At 40.5% G+C, this 25,359-nt stretch overlaps 1 protein-coding gene and 1 non-coding gene across 2 annotated transcripts; one reads left to right on the forward strand and one right to left on the reverse strand.

Annotated features, from left to right (window-relative positions):
* Positions 1 to 1,092: 1,092 nt before the first annotated feature.
* On the reverse strand, positions 1,093 to 1,166 carry trnan-guu. The gene has a single exon. It is a non-coding gene; the product is annotated as a tRNA-Asn (tRNA).
* Positions 1,167 to 18,431: 17,265 nt separating this feature from the next.
* krt18a.1 (keratin 18a, tandem duplicate 1) lies at positions 18,432 to 24,035 on the forward strand. The gene is made up of 7 exons (XM_031733954.2): positions 18,432 to 18,980; positions 21,201 to 21,283; positions 21,743 to 21,899; positions 22,570 to 22,734; positions 22,817 to 22,942; positions 23,141 to 23,361; positions 23,447 to 24,035. The coding sequence occupies exons 1-7, from the start codon at positions 18,546 to 18,548 to the stop codon at positions 23,568 to 23,570; spliced, it is 1,311 nt and encodes a 436-aa protein (XP_031589814.1). The 5' UTR covers positions 18,432 to 18,545; the 3' UTR covers positions 23,571 to 24,035.
* Positions 24,036 to 25,359: the final 1,324 nt, after the last annotated feature.

The raw sequence follows: 25,359 nt of genomic DNA on the forward strand, positions 1-25,359 counted from the left end.
GTCTTTTTTTCTGCAGACAATAAAGTCACAGCCTAATGCGCAGGGAAGGAGCGACTGCTGTGTGGGTGTGGCCACAACACTTCTTTCACTTAATGTGTGCTTGGTGGCGTTTGCCACAATTAGAGTTTATTTTGCTGTTTTTGTTCTCTCTCAGATATTTTATTATTTGGATGAGACTAATCACTAACGATGAACCTAGACAGAAAACATAATGTGTGCATTTGGAGCAAGCTGAAATCATGAGTGGGTCCTAAAAAGTGAGAGAACAGGATCCTGAAAGTGATCCAAGTTTGTCAATAGCACCCCAAAGGAGAATAAGCATGTTCGTGTGAGCTGACAAATTTAAATTTGAATTCAAATGCAATGTAGTTTTTATGACTCTAGCTGGAAGTTCAGGTTTGCTGCCCTGCTGTAAAATGATTCTGTGACTCTCCAATGCCTCCCTGAGGGTATTGAGTGATGGATAGACATTTAACTTGCATCACTGATTTTTTTTCAGGAGGACTTTTGCCTGCAGGAACATTCTTCAACCAGTATTATATAAACTGCGGGTACCCTGTGTAATTTAATGCTTGTGGGGTTTTTTTTCTTTTCTTTTCTTTGTACAGCTTTACAGCAAAGATGGCTGGTTACAGACCTGCTCCAGGAACAGATGAGTGTGGAAGTCTGGGAGCATCTGCATGAATACTGACAGGGTAGTGACACTTACTGATTGCAAGGTTTAATCATGATTGTTACGCTAGTATTTAGTACCCTTGTATGACAGTCTGAAGTCATTGGTTGAAAATAGTGGGAGTATGTGGCCCCTCTGCTATTCTGAGTCTGAATCACTGAATCAAAGCTCTCTACCATGTTAAATACAAATTTTATTTGTCACATACACAGTACAACAGATATTATACATGTAGCGAGATGCTTGTCTCCGAATGGACAGGCTGCAGACGTAGCCGCGGCATTCCAGGGCTTGTTTATTTTTTTAGTATGGGGGGTCTAGCCAGGACCCTCACTGGATACCGGGTGGAAATCAAACTTGCGACTCCCGCTCCAAAAGTGCGTAGTCTCACCACTACACCATCCAGCTGCAAAACACATCGTCCCTGGGTGGGCTCGAACCACCAACCTTTCGGTTAACAGCCGAACGCGCTAACCGATTGCGCCACAGAGACCGCGATGTTTATGGCGATGGTGCCTTTCAGAGAAATTTGAAAGAACTAGCTGAAAGATGACACTGCCTGCAGAGGCCATCCAGCAAGTTTGTACTTTAGTTTTAGTGAGTGAAACTCTAACCCGTCACTGTGTTGCAGTTGCACAGATTATAGATGTAGCTTGCTAACCAAGCTTCCTAGCATTGGCTGACAAATTAGAAATCCACCTTCTCGTCCAACTATGGTACCCTCAGCTGGAAAAAAAAACCTTAAACGTGCAGAGTCACGTTTCAGCTCATTTGGTATATGTCCATCTTTTAAATGCAGTGTGTGGATTTATGATTCAACAGTTGCGAGAAAAAAAAGTTACATCAGAGAAGTGGACTTCAGCTTGCTCTATGGGGCTAATAAACCCATTAAATTACAATATTACCTCCATCTCCTTCAACCAATCTCCTTCTAACAATTTATCACACTCCTGTTTTTTGTCCACGCTGTGCCGCAATGCACCTCATAGATCTGCTGAGTCTACTTCCCTTTCTAGGCACAGAAAGTTCAGCTCACTTTTAGATATATATATAAACACACCGAACCAGGTAAACAGGTTAAGCAGCAGAGTACTGCTTCAGGGAAAATAAACAGAGATCAGATGGGGAGAAAATGCTGCTGACTGCAAAAGATGAAGCGTTTACTCTAAGTGGACACAGTGAAGACAAAAGAACTAAAGGAAAAGCAGAAAGAAGAAGAAGCACTAGACAAAGAATTGTGAAAGAGTTCCCAAAAGCTCCAAGCAAAGTGAGGTAAAGGTAGCAGAGTCAGCTGTAATGGAACAGGGAGGGGAACGCCAGACCTGTTATTTCCTACGTACTCAGTATGCTGCATTGCGATAACAGTTGGGCTTTTTTAAAAGTCGGCATGTGGTATTCCAAAGTTTATTTTCTCTATAAGGCATTGTTTTGGAAACCAGTCACAACACCTTTAATGTTGCTTGCTCCCCTGGTGCTGATAAGAATGCCAATTCCTGACAGCCACACACTTACACACGCCCACACTTTCAATTTCCCACAGATGTAGTTTCTGTTCTCCCCTGGATGTCTCTCTCTCTGTCTCTCTCTCTCGCTTTCTCACACACACACACACGCACACACACGCACACGCACACACAGAGACAGAAAAGCCCCCATACACACAAGGAGTGAAGGCAAACATTAGACAGTAAAGGGCAGAAAACCCACACAGAGGAGAGGGAAGCAAAGACGAGGAAAGATCAAAGTAGGGTAGACAGTCATGTCCCTCACCTGATTCTTAACCTGCAGCATCTACCTGTGCAGCAAACACCTGCACCACACTGCCCCCTTCTGCCCCAGCTGATGCTTTGAAAAACAAAAAGACAGTGAAAAGTTCAACAAACCGGCATGTCTGCACACCAAAAGCAGACATTCATCCACCACCCAGCCTATATGGTAATGCCCGGTTAGATTCAGCATAGCGGTAAAAGAAAGAGCAACCATTGTGTGGCCCAGCTGTGTGTATTTGCATGCATTCAGACAGTTATGTAATGCAGTAATGGGGTGATTTGAGCACTGGGGGAACGAGATCCTGGGGATGTTAAGTCTATCTACGAGAGAATAGGCAACATTTCCTATTTTGTACAGAAGCTGACAGTCTGTCCATTTTGTCAATGAATCACCTGCTACATCCTGTTTCCATGGAGACCGGCACGTCCCCACCCGTCCCATTTGGCTATGACTAAGTAGTGACTGCTCAGTCGCTCTGATCAATCATTGACGGGTAAGGGCTGTTTGTCTAATCTTCAAAGTGTGGATTAGAAAAACAAATGTCAAATAACTTTCACATAATGTCACACCTGAACAATCACTCATAATCACATTACTAGTATTTGGACTCAAACTGGGAGTCTTTAAACCACTAACCACATGCAAAAACACCAGTCATCACAAAAAACTGCAGTGACCTGATATTAGATTTCATTTTTTTTAAGGAGTTTGCTGCTGTTGGATGATTTACTGTAACTATGTCATTATTTGATACTGATAGCTCACTGCTGACATTTTCAGAGTAGCACTGTTAGTTTTTTGCAACAAGCAATACATTTGTGATAGCTCCCAGGTTTCCATCCAAAAACAGCACAACTTTCAAATATATTTCCAGAAAGAGGGCAAAAGAAAGTCCTAAATATGGTGTCTTCACTCACATTACCTTGACGATACAATATATATAAAATCACATAATGTGGTAGTCAAAGTTTGGAAACACCCCCCCCCCAAGTAATCATTTGATAAGCATCCCAGATATTGCAATGTGATTAGCATTCAGTGGAAACAAAGCTTTAATTTACTCACTGTCTGTTTCTGCAATTTTATGTACTAAAACCTTTTTGTTTGAGATTTTTGTTCAGGAATTCCCCTGAACCAAACCGAGAATTTAATGAGTATTCCCGTCTCCCAGATGCCCCAACAGTGTTGTGTTAGAAGTCATAAAGCCTTGTCCTTGTGCAGACACGTTCTTATCAGTCCTTTTGTTGTGTTTATGTACAAACAGCACATTCCTGTCAGAGAGACAGGCGTGGAGAACAGGATCCGAGCTCAGCTCCCAGGCTGTAAGGTCAGAGGGGAAGGGATAAAGAGGCAAAGGGAGAGAAAAAGAAAACACACCAGAGCCGAGAAATTATTAGACGACTCATAATATTGCACTGAAACGAAGACGGGGTAATGAGGGAGGAACCGAGGGAGTAACACACAGGGGTGGATGGAAGATAGGTGGCCATGGGGAGGAAAGGAAGCATGTACTGTATGGTTTACAAGTGAAAGGCAAAAGGGAGTAAACACTAAGAAGATGCCAGAATTACAAATAGCTGATGAAAGAGGACAAGGGGAAGAGGATGGTGTTAGTTAAAGAAAAGAGACAAAACACTACGCAAAATGCCTTGCTATATGTATATCTTTGTATTACATTGTTGATGCTCAATTAAAAAAAAGAAAAAAAAGAAAAGAGACAAAACAGAACAACCGAAAGAAATACTTCCTACAATAAAAAGGGAGAGTTTAAAGTTTAGGGAACTGAGACAGTTTCAGGACGGAAAGGAAGGAGGGAGGCCCCAGCTCTGCTGACTTCTGCGTGTGGACTCGTTTAGGTCATCCTCCACCACTCCCAGGTCAAATGTCAACACAGAAGGCAAACTCCACACCTACAAGATACATGTGGAAGAAAACACACGGGTGACTAGTCAGCAAAAAAACACAAAAGGATCCACACATAGAAAAATGTTTTTGCATGACAACTGTGCACACATGAACATGCACACAACCATATCCATATATACTGTGTGCATTATATAAGCAATTGAGGGCTCCCGATAAGTATTTTACATTTCACTATATAATTTAACACATAATCTGACATTTGATTGTCTGTGGGGGAAAGCAGCACTTCTGGGTGTTCTGTGTCTACTAAGAGGCACAGCTGAAATCCCACACTAACTCATACTGTGACTGAAAGTTGGAACAGCTGTATGGCCTAGCTGCACCTTTCACTGGAGCTGAGTGAATACACAACACTGCTTCAAGAGAGGGAGAGTAATATTCTAACAGCACGAGTGACCAACAATGTGACCAACAATGTGCTGCTTCGTCCCTGCTATGTTTTCCAGTATTCTTATGAGCATCCATGGTTAAAGCACAGTGTTTCTTCAGGATAAGCAGCTGCTGTCGGTTTTGACCACATCTGGACCCGTGAAATAGAGCTAGCAGGTCTGTATTCACCATGAACAAAAGCGACAGCCCAGTTGGAATGTTATCAAGCTCAGCGAACTAGTTTCAAATTTCTGCACAGGATACAAACTCAAACTCCTCCACCCTACTTTTTTGAGAGACCTTTGAATGCCTTAAATCTCTAATGCTGTGCAGCACAACCACTGTTATGCTGTTCCTGACAACGGATTAAGAAAAGCCTTGTATTACTGTTTGTAGTTCATACAGTATGAAATGCCACCCGTCATCTCCTAAATGCCAACCATTTAAATCACCAACATACTGACTGGAAGTTAGAACATTAAAAAGAATAGCCGTGGCATCATCCTAGTTTGTCTTCCTGCACTGAAAAAAAAATGACGAGATTTTAATTTGCTGTAATGAATGCGTCGCGTTCCTACCAAGTCACACTGAAAAAGTCTGCATTCAGTGGCGCTGTCAAATTTTATTGCACCACAAAGTGTTTCCATGGCTCTACCAGAGAGAGGTCAGCAAATGGCCTGACTTTCTGACCTGCCAACATGTGGCTGCCAGACAGACAAATTCCTCTAAGACAGTCCGAGGGGCACTGAGGAGGCCGAGATTGCCATTTTTCATTTTCATACTGGTGCACTGCGGCTCGTGAACATATGCGATATTTATCGACTCTCCCTGCCTTTCACTCCAGCTTTCTTTCATTCCACTGCTCCCACTTTACCTCTCACTGTCCCTCTATGTGTGCGAGTGTGGTGTAAGCAAGTGTTTGCTTGTAAATTACAGAACTGGCAAAGACACAGCAAGAGGAAAAGCGTGGAAAAGACATTTTCCCATTTTTCTCATGTGGGATGAATTGAAATCACGTATGGACACAGCGAGGTGGCAGAGAAAAATAAAGGATGGAAAAACTAGCAAAAAAGGAGTGGAAAGCAGGAAGACGTAATAGTTCCCAGATGCGCATTATGGTCATTGTGACGGTGGTTCGGAGAGGAGGGGATCTAGAGGGTTTCCTTCGTACGGGAATACCCCCTCTTTAGTGGGATTTCCCAAAGGCAGCTTCCTTCCCTGCTTTACTGTATGGTCCATGAGCCAAGAGGTAATTATATGGGAGGAATGAGTCAGCCACTGTACCTGAAATAGATGCAGCCCACAAAAAAACGTTAAAAGATGGGACAGATATATGAAGGCTTTCAGGAGCATTGGAATCAGGGGAAATGATTTAATCTCCACGGACCTCTGACCGTTGAAAGCATGTGACTGGATGGAAAGAAGCGGTTTCCCAGAAATTGGCAGTTTCTGCTCTAACACTGAGTATTTTGCTGTAAGATGATAATAAGTTGCAATAATTCAGCTCATTGCTAGACTTTCATTTGAGTAAAAGAAAACATGTGTAACCTTTTTTTAGACAAATGAAAATGTAAATATTTGTTTTTTTCTAACCTGATTATGGGGACTTGAGAAAACAATTTCCAACAGCTAAGATTCAGATATTCTGCTAGCACTGGGTTTGAGGGTTTAAGAGTTACACCTCCTATCTAGACCACATAGGGTTAAAACACCATCCTCGGCGTGATTACTAGCTTACAGTCTGGTGGCCATGGCTAAGTTTATAAACTTTGGATAGATCCTGTGGTCACAGGGGCTATTTTTAAGTATATGATTGGTTGGGGAATTGAACTGACTCACAATTCACCACTTAGGTGACTCACTTGAGAGATCCTATCAGCGTTAAGTTTGTGTTTTGGACCATGTAATAGATTGGAAACTGCAAGGATGATAAGCCCAGTCTCAAAGAAACATGTATAACAGCTACATAGTGAAACAAATAATACATTATAAGAGCTGTAAAATGGGGAGACCCCAGTAGTCTATGCTGGTACTGAGGCAAAATTGAGACATTGCAGTAGCAGTGTGTTTGGATCATTATCATGCTGAAAAATGAACCTGCTGCCAATGAGACGCTTTCTATATGGCATTTTGTTTTGTTCATAAGTCCATCAATTTTGGCAGTATTCCCAAAAGTACTGGTTGAAATGCAGCCCTAGGCCATGACAGAGCCTAGAGATGGCTGTAGACACCCACACTTCTACCTCTCTACTGATCTCCATATATATTAAGAATTAATTCATTAAATTATTCACATTTAGATTCATCACTCCATGGGAGCAAATGATTTGTGTTTGCAATAGGCTGCAAGTAACAAAGTGCCTAAGACAAGTTACAGTTACCAGCAAGGTATGCAGCCACAAAGCTGCTTCCTCCCTTGAGTGAGGTGCCTTTTGACTCTTGAATGGTTCATTTCAATCAGGTGGCTGTAGCTCAGGAGGTAGAGCAAGTCACCTTCTAATCAGAAGGTTGGTGGTTCGATTCCAGTCTGCATGCCAAATATACTACTAACCCCAGGTTGCTCTCTGATGCATCCACTGGAGTAATGCGTGTGAATGTTTGCTAAAAAGCATAGAAAAAAGTGCTTGGGGGAATGAGGCAAGTTGTGTAAACCACTTTGAGTGCTAGGCTTGAGTAGAAAACCTGTCCCTTTACCACATGCCAGCACTAATTGGCTAAACAAACAAAAAGCATTGCTCTGAAAATGTACAGGGACAAGCAGCCAGAGTTCAAAGAACAACTTTGAAAGGAAGGCTGAAGTATTGCTCCAGCCCACTCAAAAAACAGAAGTAGGTCTGGCTGCTTGGAAGTAAAATCTAAAGACGTGAGGATGGTTCAAGGCTTTTGCACAGTACTGTACTTTTATGTGATGGGTGTGGACGCAACCTATGTCCGTAACTGGCTTCAGATTAAGAAGCCTGAGCTGTGAATAGGAACACTTGCCCCTCACACACATCTCAGTCAATGCCTGATTCATCTCTGAGTCAAACTGGGCCAGTTTGAACATTCTTTGAAACCAGACAGTGGTCATTCTTTCTCTCCCCCTTCTTTTCATTCTTGTTATCCTTGACTGAGACTGAGAGCTCTTTAGAGAACTTTTTCCACCCTGTGTCCGTCCACTCAAATGAACCCATTGTGTCTGAAAACATGCAGCCCAGCAGCTCAGACACAGAGGGGAGCAGGGGGCAAAAGCTCTGAAGAATTGGACTTTGGCTACTGCAGTGTGTTCTTGCATGCACTTGTGAAATGTGGTGTTTCATCTCTACCAGGCATTTGCCAGGAGACTAATATACGGGCCATGATGAGTACCCAACGGGGGGTGTAAAAACAGCCTGAGCTGTGCACTTTCTCAAAGTGAACTCTCCAAATTTGTTTCCCTTCACCATGGTAACACAGTAAGGATCCAGTTTGGAACTTTCTTTCCCCGGGAGCGCTGAGACGGAGGCATTCTGGGAGCAATTACTGAGCGGGAATGTGGGCTGCGATGGGGAAAAGGAGACACAGTGGCTGGGAATTTCACAGTGTGTGTAAGATGGAAAATGAAAGAGTGAAAGAAAAGTCAGCTAAATGGGATACAGTATATTAACCAGTGTGTGTGTGCATGTGTGTGCCAGATAACTAAATGATCACACCCTTAATACTTAAACAATGCTCAGCTGTATAGCTGTAACCCTCCATGAGCTTTTCCTGCACCAATCTCTCAAATCCTTGTTATGTAAAGTTGGAAATCACACAATGAAAATATTATTTTCCTGTTCAAAGCTTTTCCTCCTATGCAAGCACATATGGTAAATTAACCTTTCCCCTCATCTATGCAGTACCCCACACATTCCTTTACAGTATCTTATCAGTCACTCAGCACACTACCTTCCTTTACGTCGAAATCACTCACCCCAGTATATGCCCTACTCCGACAAATTAGGTTGACTGTATTTGTAAGATTTGCTCATGTAATCCAAGTATAGGTTCAGTCTTGTTAAGGGAAGAACAGCTTGTTCAATTAACCCCCTAAAATTCATATTCACTGTCTGATGGAATGACATAAAGCCGACTCTGTTAAGAATTTATTCAAAAGAGTGAATCTTTAACTGAGAGGTTCTATTGATTTTGCGAGTGACTGTGCAGGAAAGCATTCCTTCTCTAAGCGATTGATTAAATCATTGATATGTTCAAAGAAATGAGTGAGTGAGGGAGTATCCCTGTGAATCGGTAATGTCAGCGAGTGACTCAAGAGATAAACTTACACAGAAAATCTCTTCCCCTGAGGCTAAGTTTAATATAGACACACAAATCCACAAGTCACAAGTTCAAATTGTTTCAACAGACTTTCCCAATAAACACAGTATTAAACTTTTAGTCTTTCCATATGAGTGGGAGTGGCTTAAACAACATGAGTAAAACAGTTTTTATAGCAACACAACTTTGGGATTTTTGTCTTGTTTGCTCATTTTGTTTTACTTTTTAGTTTCTGTTCAGTGAATTGGACTACAACTATTCCTACTAAGATGTGTGCAAAGACGCCAAACAAAGTAACTGTGGAGAATTAGAGGAGCTATTAGCTCATTAGCTTCTAGACAAAGCAAGGTTAGCTTAACCTCACCAGGTTACTCTATCCCAAGGAATGGAAGACTGAAAAAGGTATTAACTGATGGAAAACAGAATGAAAGTTGTTGAGTTTATTGTGTCTTATTTTTCTAGTTTTTGGATAGAGGAAGGTTAGCTTAACCTTGCTACCTTATTTCATCATCAAGACTGAAAGCCTGAAAAGGCTGCTACCTTATATAAAATAATACTAAAGTTGAGGTATAGTGATAAGTAAGACAGCAAGCAAGACAAATATTGAGAAATAGAGAGCCCAGTAGGACTGTTATCTTTCAGACACTGAAAAAGCTGCTAGCAGACAAAACCAAGGTTAAACTCAACTATAGCAGTTCAATGCAATACTAAGCTAAATCTCTTCTGGCTTTGCCATTATGTTTAATGTACATATAAGAGAGCTGTGTTGATCTCATGTCCTCATTGCGTTTATCTACACCTAGTTTAACTGTACCTGGCAATTTGACTTATTTGAATAGTCGGACCAAATATAGTTATGTATGAACCCCTCAGACATTTAAGTATGATTGGAATTTTTGTTGCTTCGAGCCTTTAAATCTATTTTACATAATACTTCCTCTTCATTTGTTTGTGATATGTTCTTGAGTTAAATAATTTCATAACACACTTCCTGAAAAAGTATCCTCGTTTTTCATTTGAGTCATAAGAGTTGTAATTCTTAGTTCTTAATTTAATTATAGTTTTGCTGTCACAGCACAGCCCAGGGCTGGATAGAGGGGAGACCACATATGAATTGCAACCAAAAATAAGTTTATTTTACAGAGCGAAAGCAAAAACCAACATAAACAAACCAAGCATGGCAAAACCAAACAAGCTGGGGACCAAGAGAAAATGATGGGGTAGCACAGCCTTGCATCAGGGGAGTTAGACCTGATCAGATGAATGCCTCCACCACAAACCCCTTAGCACTGAAAAGCAAAGAAAAATGATCATTTACAGTTAAATCTGGAGTTCTACACTAAGTCACCAAGTAACCTTTAAGCTTTATAACATCAGCTGGTTGCAAAACTGCACATGCAGTGTAACAGAAAAAGTCTTCCACCATTTCCTGACGCACAAACCTCACAAATATCTGAGGTTCCATGCAAGCAGGTATATCAAGTATAACAGATTGGATAAGGACTCAATTAAGATTATAATATACACTCACAGCCATTTTATTAGGTACACCTCAATAGTACTGAATTGGACAAGATTTTGGAAATGTTCCTCAGAGATTTTGGTCAATATTGACATGATAATATCACACAGTTGCTGCAGATTTGTTGGTTTTCATGATGTGACTCTCTTTCCCCAGCACACACCAACTGTGGAGGCCAGCTGAGTACAATGACCTCACTGTCACTTTCAGTAAATGAGTTTAAGTTTATAGTTTATTTGAGCTTTGCAACATGGCACGTAATCCTGCTGGAAACGGCCATCAGAGGATGGGTACACTATGGTCATAAAAGGACAGACATGGTCACCAACAATACTTAGGTAGGCTGCAGCATTATTTAAATGATGGTCAGTTAGTACTGAGGAGCCCAAAGTGTGCTCATTTCACTACCAGCAGCAGGCTGAACTGCTGATATAAGGCAGAAGGGATCCATGCGTTCCTGCTGTATACACCAATCTCTGATCCTTCCATTCAAATGTTGAAGCAGAAATTGAGACTCATCAGACTAGGCAACATTTTTTCAGTCTTTGATCCACACAGACTTCACCAGGTCAGATAACCAGAGAGACTAAACTTTACCTTCATCAGTTCAACAAAAGCAGTAAGGACATATAGCAAGTGAGAGAGAGTGATAAAGAGCTGCTTGAATCCTGTTTATTCTATCTTTTTTGCCCAGTTTATCCTTTGTTGTGTCCAGTGCTCCGCTCTGACAACCACATACCAAATCTCTGTCCTGATCTAAACCAGACCATTGACCCCTGACCTCACTTTTTGTCTGTGGATCTGTTCACTCCTTCTCTCTGGCAAACCTGGAGCCTTTCAGTAAAGACAACACCCTGATTTAACCTGTGACACCCAGGTGTTAAATAGCTTTACAGATGTCAGACTTGACTCACATTCTACTTCACAAAAACAGTCAATCCCTCTCATTTCATTTGCATCTTCCTCTAACATTTTCTCTCTTCAGGTATTTCATATTAAACACGTACAAAATTCTTCTGTCTCATCTTGGCCATCTGCAGACTTCCCTGCCTCCATACAGACTCTAACAATTTCATCTAGAGCTTCTTGGAATCAAGCAAAGTCATTCCTTTAATCATGAGCAAGTCCTCAAAAACACCCTCTTCCATTGTATCTGCTCTTGTCATTTTCACGACATGGGAACAATGGCAAAGACATTTCCCGACATCTGATCTTGTGTGATTAGTGCTTTAATGGTGTCTGAGTCAACCTCTGCACCTGGTAGATATGTTGCACACACCTGTAAATTGTCTACACACAAGTGTTTACCATGTGAGTCATTATGAGCTTCTTAACGGCTCACTCACACTAGAGTAAAAATATCACGGCAACCTCCTTGCAACAAGGAAAATCTGTGGTTTCCTGGTGATTGCATCCATTTTTTTTTTTGCATTGAAATAGTTATAGTAACCACTTTTGATCACAAAGTGATTGTACGGCAGGAAACTTGTCTCCAAAGCACTGTAGTCTGACTCAGACTGACTGCAATCACTCTCAGACAGATTGGTGAAGGTTTTTTCAATGCTTTTCCTATGTAAGTGCTTTCTATCAAACATTTACACACCAATCGATGCATCAGAGAGCAACTAGGGGTTAGTATCTTGCCCAAGGACATTTGGTGTGCAGACTTCAGCAGACAGGATTGAACCACCAACTTTCTGATTAGTAGGTGACCTTCTCTATATCCTGAGCCTCAGCCACCCTAAGCAGGTGTCCATGTAATTGTGCAGCTAAATCAGCACCCTGCAGCTTTGTCACTGTTTATAAAGGAAATTCAGCTTCACATCTATGATATTTTGGCTGAACACTGAATGTAAGCAGTTAATGTGAATGTCTGTCTCATGTTAATTTGTGTGTATGCAGACTCCAACAGATTTGCGATCACCACAGTTAGCCACCATGTTATCACAAACAGATTGCATGTACTTGCCAGTTTGACTCCATTCAATAGCAAACTGATCACAGACTGATACCAGGCTGACTCCTTATCCCCTCTTATTGACGCACCAAAGTCACTGAAGACTGAAACCACTCTGGTCACGTTTTCCCTAGTGTGACTGCAGTGTTATGGTTCTGTGTGGCTGTTTTTAGGTATTCTCTGTGTTTCTCTGCTCAGTCATGTTATTTGCATATTCAGGAATGACTGCCAAGTAGAAGTACACCATAAGGACTCATAAGAAGCTTTTAATGGTGTGGCTTAGGGGTTAACAATGTTATCTAACAGCAAGAGAGTCCTTGTTTCCAAACCTGGGAGCTTTGTGTAGCTTGCATGTCCTCTCTGCCACTGAACAAAAACCACTCTAGGTTAATTATTGCTATATTTACCCAGGGACACTAAAAGAAATGCTTTTATCTCACTTTCTGGTTATAAAATTCTGTAATTGTTGGTGTTTTTTGCCCCTTAATTAGTTTTCTGAAGTGGTCACAACATGGGCTCTCCCTTGCTCGTTGTTGCAGTAAGAGCTAATCTGTGAGACATCATGAATGAAGGTCCTTGTGTCAGTAGTTTTAATGGGAGTTCCACAGAAATTCCTCAGTGATGGTTTGTCCTCTTAATGAATAAGGTGCTGAGTGATAAAGTGCAGCCGAGGTCAGATGTTTGACAAATCCTTGGCCCGGCCTGTACATTAGACCTCTCGGCGGTCTTCCTTTGCTTCTGTCAGGCCTGCTCTGATTTAGCTCTTTCTGTGGGTGTTCTGGACCCTGAGGCCAGAACAGGGAAATTATGGTCCAGCAGAACAAAATCGCTACAGTCCCTCTGATTTGCTCAAGCCAGCCAAGCTCAGTGAAGTTTCAACTCAACATCAGATGATCATGAGTCAAACTCAAGCATTTAACAACAAACACAACCCTTGTGACCAAAGAGAGTGCCGTCCAAACAGAAAAGCGATGACCTTTCAGGTCACTTTCACACTGCCAGATTAAATGCCATATATGAGCATGCACATGTGACACTTTTCCCATCCACATACAGTATTTAACAAGAGTGAGAGTAGAGCCATTGCAGAACATTGATCATAAGGCAGGTATGACTAGCTTATGAATTCCCAGACTCCGTCACAGTCAACTGCATTATTACACAAGGCTGATAAGGGTGTTGAAGTAGCATAGAAAGAGGCCGAGCATTGCTCAACCCATTTCCAGTTAACTTTTCTAAAAAAGCTTTTGCACTTATTGTGTCACTCTTTCCTGAGTATTTTAGGACGGAAACAGACAAGTCTGAACAATTTTGGTTTGACTTTAAATCCTGATAAAGATTTCTTGCTGTACATAATAGTTAATATCGAATGAAAACATAGTTGTAAACACAACTATGAAAATGATCAAAGTATATGCAAGAAAATAGAGAGGAGGTGATTGCAGTAGTTTATGCCCCGTCTATGCAATTTTGAAAAAGTTTCACTTATTTTTTAAATCCTAGATAAGTACAGATATATTCACATAAACTCTGATGTGCCCTTTGAAGTTTGTCAGGTTAGCGTGCAACTGGGAGGGGAACTCAATGGTGCGTGATGACTATCAGGGCAGTAATGGCCAAAGATTCTTGTCACTGAACCAGGACCGCTGAGGTTTCGTCCTCACTGGCATTGCTACCTGCCAAACATTGTGACCAAGGATGGGGTAAGCGTTCAACATCAAACAGTAGGATGGGCACTTTCCTGTTTATATTTCACAATCATCAGTCAGGTAAACCAATTATGTCATAATGTGATTTTGATTCGTTGTGCAACAGGTATCAGACCCAGAAATCAAACTAGTATTATCTGTAGCTTATCATAATATGGGTGGTTTTCCCAACACCAAGACAATGTTTATTTTACGTGAAATCAATGCTTCATTGTGAGCAAAGGGTAACATTTAGATCCTGCAAGAAAAAAAGAAAAACACCTGGATTAGAGGTGTAGTGCTATTTATTCAAGTTGTGGAGCGTGTCCATGTGATGGAGTCATAATTTGGTTCTAAGACTATTTCACCATAGTCGCAAGTTTAGGTTCTTAGGTCTGATCAAATGTCAGAGCTAATTTAAGAATATAAATTATAACCTTCTTTATCAGTTCTTCCATGTCCCCCTTGGATGTGTCCACAGGCCACATTTACTAACACTTAAAATTTACTAACACAAACATACTAACATAAATCCCTCTTTTTTCACTAAAAAGCTACCGTCTGGATTTAATGAAGAGGTGCAACGTCAAGTTGGGGATTTAAAGGCGTGGACACGGGGGACATTTTGGTAATTGGCCTTAATGCATATGTATTTAGAGGAGTTTCCCTTCTCCTTCTACAGCAGCTTGAGGTTTGCAGCATGAAGTTTATTATTGAATTAAATGTTTGAGGGCGCAGTGTTAAAACCTTTGCTCTGTGGTAGAACTCTTCACTCACACTGAGTGTTTAGTGTTCCTTCCTGCTCCTCATTGATAATACTAGCGTTTTAACGAAACCAGGCAGAACTTAACTGAGTTTCGGGTTTCTAATGAAAGCGTTGTGCATGTCTCAGCAGTGAGAACCCACAGCGATTATTGAAATATCTGTCAAAATACAGCTGTTAATGTCAGACTTTGATAAGTACCTGCAGCCTCAGTATCTCCATTACCACGTGAAAGGCACCGGATCCAACATCTGGTGTTCTTATACACACTGCACAGGTCAGATGTTCCACACAGATTTCAGGTTTATATTGTGTAATAGTTTGTAAAAATGCAGCTGTCTTCTGGTGAAATCATGCACTCCACCTGAGTCTTCCTTCTTAGGACCTTAAACAGTTAAACAGTCTCAGCAGTTTCTATCAGATGAGTTTACTTTTATATAAAATCACACTTATTCTTCTTCAGCCTCCTTTCATTTTTCTACACTGACACACTGTTTTCACAAAACTAACACCACAACTCTTTGGAAAAACGCAGCAGCAGCCTTTTGAAGCCATTCGCAGTTTGCAAATTCATTACTAAACCTGGCCTTAGAGATCATCATGGCAGCTTTTACTACTCAATTTTTATTTATACATTTCTAGCATGAAACAGTCTACTCTTAAAGTAACAAGTGAATGTCAACTGATTAAGCTTACTGTAACTATTTTATATCCTCTCTTAGAAAAAAGTGGTGAAGAGTGGCTCCTGCTCTGCTAGCGCTACATCTAAATTAAAGATGTTTATGGATCATCAAGCTTTGTGAAACAATGGGTGGGTTGCTCATTTTCAATATTTAAACTGTTCTTTTAATTTTCTGAGGTTAGCTAAGGTGTGAGGTACCACTGTCATGTCAGGATGTTAAGAGGCTGGAATGATGACTTTTTAGCTTAGCAACTAGCTAGAATGACAGAGAGAGTATTAACAAGCTAGTACAATTTTTTATTTAATGCTTAGAAACTTCCTGACCTTGATAAAAGTTATTTTTAAATGGTTATTGTTGTATAAAAAGCAAAAAAAAAGCTTGTTTTTGGATATTTAACCATTTAGTGAGCACAGATATCCTCAGCTGATAAATGTAATGATGGGCTTCTGTTGTTCTCTACATGACGTCCCTTCCAAAAAAAAAATAAAAAATATGTTTCACATTTGTTTGTATACATTTTAAACAAATAAAAAATATGTTAAGTTGTGATATTCTAAAGTGTTAATTTCCATATTTTTTCATATTCAGTGGAGCTACTTTTTTCCACTACTTCCAGTGTTAGTGCTATGCTAACCTGGCACCAGCTTCATACTTACGCTGAACTACTCATTCAAGGATTTATAAAAAAGCTACAAGGTCACATTTTTATACTGGAAAGAGCTGCAGCTGAGGCTAATTTTCACCAACCGGTGAAATTCTAAAATGTTCATATTCTGTCTCCACCATGTTTAGCTAATTTTGTCCTGTGCTGTACTTGCGTTATGTGTTCAAAATAAAATGTAAAACCACGTTGTTGTTGTTGTTGTTGTTGTTGTTGTTGTTGTGTCAGGCTTAAGCTAACCCCTATTATTCGCCTTACAAATAATGTACACATAATATGGTCAGCTATTATCCTCATACCTTAATCTTTGTTTTCTCTGCTGGGTGTGGCAGCCATTAGATTCAGACAAAGCACAATCATTTTCCACCACTACAAGACAAACAAAACCGGGGGGGAAAAAAACAAAAAAACAAAACTAGTCATCCGTAAAATGATCCTATTTGGTTGCTGCTGGTTTTGTATATTTTCTTCAGAAGAAAGAGAATTTCTTAAATCTATTTGTAGATCAAAATCATGTTTTTTGTCTACTCTCTTTTCTCTTGCTGGATTTGTATCTGTTCTTCAGTTTCTACTGACTGCCCTCAAAATATCCCAGAGACTTACAGGTAAGCTTAAATACATGTTTGTGAAGGAGCTTCTTATGAAGCCACTTTATTGCTATGCTTACGAGGAATCCCTTTGTTTACCGGCTCATCAGCAGAGCAAGAGTATTTCTGATTTTGTCAGGAGCCCTTTATCCTTTAATATCCTGCTGCATATTCCTTCCTAAAAAACAAACAAACAGAAAAACGTGGAGCAACAATAATACTGAACAACAAAACCTTAAGCAGGATTTATCTGGGAACAAGTTGATGATGATACAGACGACTGTGCGTAGGAAGATAACTTTACATATTGTTCTGCAAAACAGAAATCTGACAGTGATGCATATTATAGAACACATATCTGTACAGTTTATATAAAACTGCGAAGAAAACAAAGAAAAGAAAAGATTTCATTCCTTGTTATAAGACCACCAAGTAGAGGAATGTGTCTGGAATGTTCTTGTGTTAAAAAGCTGCAGGGGGGCCCCTGAAGTATGTTTACTGGTCATTGTTCTTACATGTCTACTAACCAGACTGCGGAATTGTTCCTTTGTTTGACCATATCCTTTATGGGAGGGGGGCAATCAGGCACACATCCGGCTAAGCAGGACAGATAACATGCTGGAGTACACATAACATCTGGCGCAAACACCTTGAAAACTTTTTTCTCATTTAACTGATGTTTTTTTATTCGGGTTTAAACATCAAAGATCATGGGTTGTGTTTGTGGTATGATCACAGTACCTTTTTCACAGCACGTTATGTTATGTTAGATTTGAAAATGTAATTTCACATCAAACCAACAGGCACCTGGAATAGAATAAAAATATCTTTAACAATAATTAGCTGGATCCCAAATAATGCTTTTATAAAATACTATGATTGCAGATGTTTATTGAGTGTTTTGTTTGTGGTAAATCAGTAACAGTGCTGACAAACACAAAAGATGACATTTTTACATGACAGCTAATGCAGAAGTGCAGTCAGTCATATGGTGCGTCCCACTTATCTAGGTGTGAAATGACCTGATCTCATCAGCTGTGATGACTAGAGCAGTGATGACATCATTTGAGCATGTGATCACTCACTGAATCTGTGGGTCACTTTTGGGTGTGTCACTCCTATAGGGTGGAGATTATGATGAGTCTAACATGGGAGTCAAAAGGAGGTATAGCTGTTTATGTAACTCAGTACTGTTGATCCTATGACTGTTGGAACCATTGTTAATAAACATTGTGTGCCCAGGCCTAATATTATTTTAGGCATTCCTTAACTGTCACTGTGGGTTTTATTCTTTACTGTTCTGTCAGTAAAGTCTAAGATTAGGGCCATTCTAGTCTCATATAGGGGGAAAAAAGGGTTTTATAATTCTACCAAATATCAAGTTACTGAATACCACAGAGTCAAGATTTACCAACTTAGGGAGCCTTCAAGGACAAAGGCAGGTTCTGAGCAGTAAGTGTGGCTGAGGCCAGTGGAAAAAAAAGGGAGGTGACACAGGCTAGGAGGAGTGGTCAGAGGGGCGGACCTGAGGGCCCACAAGGTTTATATAGTTTAAAAGCTTTCCCTCTCCTCCTGCCTTGTGTCTGTGAGCTCCAATTTCTGCCTGCCCAGGCTGTGCCTCTGTCTCTCTTACTGACAGTCTCTCTCACTGAGTCTCACACTATAGCGACAATGCAAACCTCCAGACATAGTACCTACTCTGTGCGCTCCTCCACTAGTAGCAGGGCTCCTGCTATGTCCATCACTCGCACCTCTGCTCCGGTCTACAAATCCAGCAGCATTCATGGTGGGGCCGGTGGGACCAAAATCAGCGTCTCCTCCAGCTACCGCAGTGGGCTGGGATCCAGCATGGCAGCTGGCTCTGGAGCAGGAGGCTTCTCCAGCAGCATCCAGGTGAGCGGGAACAGCGCCGACATCATGGGCAACGAGAAGTTCGCCATGCAGAACCTGAATGACCGCCTGGCCAGTTACCTGGAGACGGTGAGGAACCTGGAGCAGGCCAACCTCAAGCTGGAGATTAAGATCAAGGAGGCCCTGGAGAAGAGCGGACCCGACTTCAGAGACTACAGCAAGTACCAGGCCATCCTGGACGACCTGCGGAAGAAGGTGAGGAGGGAAATCCGGTTGGGGGGGATGATGAGGGCAGACAGGGGAATGTGACCGTTTATGTGTTGATAAAAAAAAATAAAAGATGAAAGAAGATGAACATGAAAAGCAGAATGAGATGTGCTGTGATAAACATTTTAAGATGTTGTGAGTGTACCTGATTGGTTATATATTTTTGACTAAATATAACCCCATTAGTTCTCAGGGTCTCGTATAGTTTGTAGAATCCTAACAGAGTGGATTCCTGCTAGTGCTTGGCATAGCGCCACTACTGCTTTGAGCTGGGGGCTGAGGGTTGGACCGGAAACAGTATGGAGGAGGAATGCTGGATCATCAGGGGTCACAGACACAGGAAACCAGAGAAAGAATCCTGCGACTACTTATAAAACCCATACTTCCCATCCTTAACTATCCTTTCCCTCCTTGTTTAGTCTTCTTAAATTGACAGTGAGACTGCAGCAATTTTGCTCTGCGTTCATCCAACAGAAAGTGAGAGATAAAAAGGAAACCTATTAGACACAGAAAGCTCTATCAGCATTTTATAAGTGACTGGATGTTAACTTATGCTTAACAGACACATGCTATGAAGTCAGTTCAACTGTCATTTCCACACAGGTTCAAGATTTCATTACACAAGCAGCAAAAACATGTTAATTATTTATTTTGTTCCACTGAGTGCCACAGAAAAAAAAAACAGCAGGATCACTGAAGCACGAAATCCTGACATTCTACATTCAAAACTGCTATTTGAGAGCATTAAGTCAGACTTGCCACATGGAACATTCTGGACTTTCAACTGTAGCGTAGCGTATGTTTGCGTTTTATCACTGTGGGAAAACATATTTCTAGTCTAATCTTTGTAATAGGATACTAGCATCAAGGTCGGCAATTTCTTTTTTGAATGAGCGACTTTTCCCCCAATCCTTTACTTCTCAAAACATTACATAAGATCAAACGCTGTCTGGAATTGGGTTTTGTTTGCTCTACTAACAACCAAGGACCTCAGCTTAGCCAAACAGATAAAGGTCGAACACGCCTAATATTTCATCTGGAATGACGCAAAGAAATCACCCATAACCTCAAAAAAACTAACAAACAACAAAACAAAAAATTCTCACAGAAATTTAACAGAAATTAAAAATAAATTTAGTTCTGACATGAAAAGTCGACTACCCTCAGAATCACAGTCTTGCATGTGAAGTGAACGAACACACACACAAACACACCGGCACAGCCATAGTCACCACCATCCTCATGCAAATTGTCTGCCAACAAGATCCTGTTCCTTAGCACCAACAGCCCTGCAGCCACTGATTGGCGCATTCTGGATACCTCCCTTGCCATCCATCCCAGCCCTTATCTGTCTTATCTGTCAGCTAGAACAAATATTCCAACCATTTAGTTTTTGAAGCAGCTGCCACTATTCACATTTACACACACAGACAGTGACACTTATCCTCTAACAGTAAACCCCAATAAACTTTTATAGTTTTCTATGAAAACTTAAAACTAAACAGTACACAGCATGAGTAGAAAATTATTTTTATCTATATATAACATCAGGCTAATTTTGAACAACGCTTTTTGAGTTTGATGTTTTAATGCACACTGCAACCTAGAGACTCACTGCATCTCAGACAAAGTACAAATCAAATCCCAAAAGGAGAAACACTGTGTAAAATGTAAGATTTTTGTTTGCTAATAGCATAGCGATAGCCAGCAGCTGGTTGACTTAGCCAAGCAACACTGAAAAACACAAAATAAAAAAGAATAACTAGCCTAGTCATTAACTTGGTATAATAATTTTTTTTTCCCTTTATATGAAGTCTTACCAAAGCTAAAAGGCTCTGAGGTACAGCTGTTTTCAGGCTTTATGCTAACTGGCTGTTAGCCGTAGCTTAGCATTTAGCAAACAAATTCTAGTCTTCAGCTTCTCATCTAACTTTTCAAAGTATGTCAAGATATTATTTTACGATAATATTAAATATAATATTCAAATTTTTATACAGTACCAGTTCAAACTACAGGTAACTTCAGGTGATTCTAATAGTAAGAAAAATACATTCTTAAGCAATATTACAAAACTACAATAATAAAATATATACAATAGTCATTGTCTCTCTTTGTTGATTCTTTTGTAATTGCTTGCTCTACTGTCAGCTGCCTCATGTTTCAACTTTGCAGTTGAAATAACGTTTTTCTTTTGTTATCCGATTCTAGGTGTTTGATGCCACTATCGACAATGCTCGTCTGGTTCTCAACATCGACAACGCTCGCCTGGCAGCTGATGACTTCCGAGTGAAGTAAGACCCGCCTGCTTTACCACTGACATTGTAAAACACTGAGATAGACAACTGCTGGCACACCCTCTTTTAGTGCAGGATGGGTTGTAGGACGAATCCAGTGTGAAGATCTAAAGGAGGAGTCAGTCATCAGTCATGTAGTCGTAAATCGTCACCTTTGAATCACAACTGCTGGAGTTGTGTCATAAATTATGTGTAGTAGCAAACAGAGCTGACCATAAAGTAACAATATTATACGCTGACCAAATAATGATGTACACTGACATTTTCTAAACATACACAGTTCACACAAACACATAAATAATCATGAGCAACTCAAGACAAAGTACGGCAACTCTCTAAATAAGTGTAGCAAAATATTTAACAAAAATTTACAGGTAGACTAAGTTCATTAAGCCTCTGTGAGCAGCTGTGCCAGACTCTGACACTATCCTAACTGCTTTGCCCTGTCCTGTTTAGATATGAGTCCGAGCTGGCCATCCGCCAGTCTGTGGAGGCCGACATTGTTGGTCTGAGGAAAGTCATCGATGATACCAACTTGACCCGCATGAACCTGGAGAGCGAGATCGAAGCACTGAAGGAGGAGCTCATCCACCTCAAGAAAAACCATGAAAATGTGAGTTTGATTACTTTCTGAACTTATTTCAAAAACAACATTTCAAATATAAAATATTTAAATCAGGTCTATAGGCTATATTTGTGCTGCTTTCAACATAGTCGAATACAGAAAGATGCATAATTATATACATATTGTTTGCAGATCTGTTCATCTCATTAATCCTTCTCATTGCAACCATATGTGCTTAAGTTCCACATGCAGTGAAAGCCACGACTACAGCCTACACCTCCCTGAGTGGGATGTTGTGGAAAACAGTCTTTAGAAAACTTTGCTGGGAAGGCAGAGGTTGCTTAAGAAATCTGAAATATCTGTATGTGAATTCTGTGGGAAGCCTCATCGTAAAAATGGTTCCCAGCCACAACTGGCAACAAAGAAAGCTCCAAAGAATTCAAATGACTATGATTTGAGTGCATAAGCCAAAACACAACCATTTGTTTACTGAGGGAAATATTAAATTAAGTGTTAAGGGACTCAGGCACAGACCTGTATATTTGCCTGACCGAAGCGTGTGATTATGGTTGGATAGAGGCTAAGGGTCACCGCTGGGTCATGGCTTAGGTCAAGCGGTAGAATGAAAAAGAATTGAGAAGTCTTCTATAAACCTGAAAGCAGTTAGGTAAGGTAAACAATAAGAGTGACTTTCTATTGACTTTATTTTTTTCTTTAGGAAGTTATCGAGCTTCGTAACCAGATTGCCCAGTCTGGAGTCCACGTGGATGTCGACGCTCCTAAAGGCCAGGATCTGGCTCAGATCATGGCAGAAATCAGGGCCAAGTATGAGAAGATGGCACAGAAGAACCAGGAAGAACTGAAAGCATGGCATGAATCTCAGGTAAACCATTAGCAAAAACAAATCAAGTTAAAAAATTTAAATAAATGAACTCTTGACTAACTTGTCTTTTAACCTCAATCAGATAACAGAAGTGCAGACACAGGTGACACAGAACACAGAGGCCCTGAAGGGTGCCCAGACAGAGGTGCACGAACTGCGCAGACAGATTCAAACACTGGAGATTGAACTGGAATCACAGAAGAGCCTGGTGAGCAGTCTGCCCTTCATTTACCTCTAAACACGCTTATCTGAACTCTCCGCATTGCCCAGCTCAGCACTCTCACTTCAAGTCTCTCGGGTGTATTCTGTTGACACAAGCGTTGCACTCCAGTGATTTGTCTCTATGGAGCTGTCATCGCTAATCTGAGTCTACTGTAAAAATGTAACCCCTTCTTGTCGCTTACAGAAAGCCTCTCTGGAGGGCACGCTAAGGGACACGGAGCTCCGTTACAACATGGAGATGGAGTCTTTAAACACCATCATCCTGGGTCTGGAGGCAGAGCTCACACAGCTGCGAAGCAAAATCCAGTTGCAGACGCAGGATTACGAGGCCCTGCTCAACACAAAGATGAAGCTGGAGGCCGAGATCGCAACATACCGACGGCTGCTGGATGGTGGAGACTTCAAGTGCGTAGGATAGTTTTCTTATCATTTAGAAGTCTAAAAGTAGAAACTACCTGGAAGTTAACTGAGTATTAATGTTTTTACTTAGGCTCCAGGATGCTCTGGAAGAGCAGAGAACAACAGTGACCAAGACCAAAAAAGTGATGACGGTCACACAGACGCTGGTGGACGGCAAGGTGGTGTCCTCCAGCACAGAGACCAAGAACCTCTGAATGCAAGAAGCAAGCAGCTGATTCTCTCACCTGTCACTGTCACAGCATTATAACACTAGCATACAACTGGTCAAATTTTACCTCTTTGCTTCTTAGTGATAGAGCACTAACAACAATAAGACCCTTCGGCCATCTCTACCAATAGTTCTACTTCCTGGGTATACAGCTCTCCCACAGGCTGCTAAAAAAACTGGATCAGAAGAAAACAAAATCATTTTTTATTTATTTCATCTTGAGTTATTTATGTGTTTGTGTGTCGACATGCAGATGTTTACAAAAGTTTCAAATTGGAGAGGTTTTTCAAAAAAAAAAGATTCAAGACGTTATTTCAAAGTCATAAAATTGTCAGAATAAATGAAATTATTTTTATATTTCATCATCTTTTTTGTTTTCTTTCTGTCCAGTTATGTCTGCCTGCTTTGCTGTTATGTTCAGACATTTCAATAAAGTCCATCTGAAATTATGCTTGCTATCACGGCGTCTTGTTCATTCAGACATTGCTCGAGATCCAGATTTGTTTAGTCTGCTGAGCTCCTGCTCTTTTAAAGACAAGTAAACAGGAATCCCAAACCCCTGTTCCCATTAACACACACTGAAGCAGCTTAAAAATATTAATAACATAAAAAAGGGGAATGGGAGATAAGAATAAGCTTAAGATAACATAAGAACATTCTTGGCATAATAGCTGAGCTCCAGGCTCTTCCAAAGCGTTCACTGAACCCCTGAGCTGAATTGTACTGATAGACTTTTGCAACATTTACCATTTGAAGTTATACAATTTGGAGTATTTAGAGTATTTAGGGTTTAACACTTCACGGGCAATACATTACTGCAGTAACAACCAAACTTGAGCTAATTATTCAGCTAATGGTAGCATAGTGAAATAACTAGCAAACCTAAGTAAGAGTCTGATGGAGACTGACCTTTGACCTTAGCTCCCGTTATTCATCATATACCTGTACACTGGATTAATATCGCTGCCTTTTGCAGTACTATTATGAATCCAAATGTAAGATAATTCCTACTTTTACAACTTAGTGTCTGACTTTTCTTGTTATATAATTATAGATATTGTCCGTGAGTGGACCACAACTTTCCCTCTCTGTCACGGTTTGTGCCTTTTATGAATCACCAAAGTGACAAAATCCCCACGCCTGTGAAAGTTGGTGCTAGTACTTACGTTCTCAAACCAACCCATTGTAGTAGCCCAAGTCTCTCCCAGAAAGGACTATTTAGTTCACTTATCATTCTTTGATTTTCCAGCTTTTTATTGATGCTGTTCATGAGTACCACGTCTACTAAGCTAGGTTTTATTGCACACTGCAGCCTATAGACTCACTGCATCTCAGACACTAAGTACAAACCAAATTCCAACAAAAGGTGAGACACAAAAAACCCCAGAATGGAACAATTTTTAAGAAACTATGCCATTTTAAGGAAAATGGTTACTTATTTTGATTTTGACGCCGGCAGAAAAATTGTCTCAAAAGAAGTTGGGACAGGGATAACACCAAACCAGAAGAGTAAGTGGGAGTAACAAAGCTGGAAGAACGTCTAATTAGGGTACCTGCCTTCCTCTTGTCTGTTATTTAATCTTGCTGTTTTTATTTTTAATTTTTATTTTTTATCTTTCTATGAACAGTTGGTGTAGTGCACCCACAATTTTGTTGTACATGTACAATGACAATAAAAGGCTATTCTATTTTCTGATTATTATAAAAACACTTTCAGAAAAATGTACAACATAAAGTTGTGAAAAATTGTGTTAGGGGTAGAGTAAGGTTTAGAG

Source organism: Oreochromis aureus, linkage group 20 (genome assembly GCF_013358895.1).
Source record: "Oreochromis aureus strain Israel breed Guangdong linkage group 20, ZZ_aureus, whole genome shotgun sequence".
NCBI classification, from domain to species: Eukaryota; Metazoa; Chordata; class Actinopteri; order Cichliformes; family Cichlidae; genus Oreochromis; species Oreochromis aureus.

What these genes read in the sequence shown, in the direction of transcription:
- krt18a.1 (XM_031733954.2), top strand. Translation starts at nt 18,546, where the DNA reads ATGCAAACCTCCAGACATAGTACCTACTCTGTGCGCTCCTCCACTAGT. An exon ending in GCTGATGACTTCCGAGTGAA is followed by an intron (nt 21,284 to 21,742) that starts GTAAGACCCGCC and finishes TGTCCTGTTTAG; the next exon opens with ATATGAGTCCGAGCTGGCCA. An exon ending in TCAAGAAAAACCATGAAAAT is followed by an intron (nt 21,900 to 22,569) that starts GTGAGTTTGATT and finishes TTTTTTCTTTAG; the next exon opens with GAAGTTATCGAGCTTCGTAA.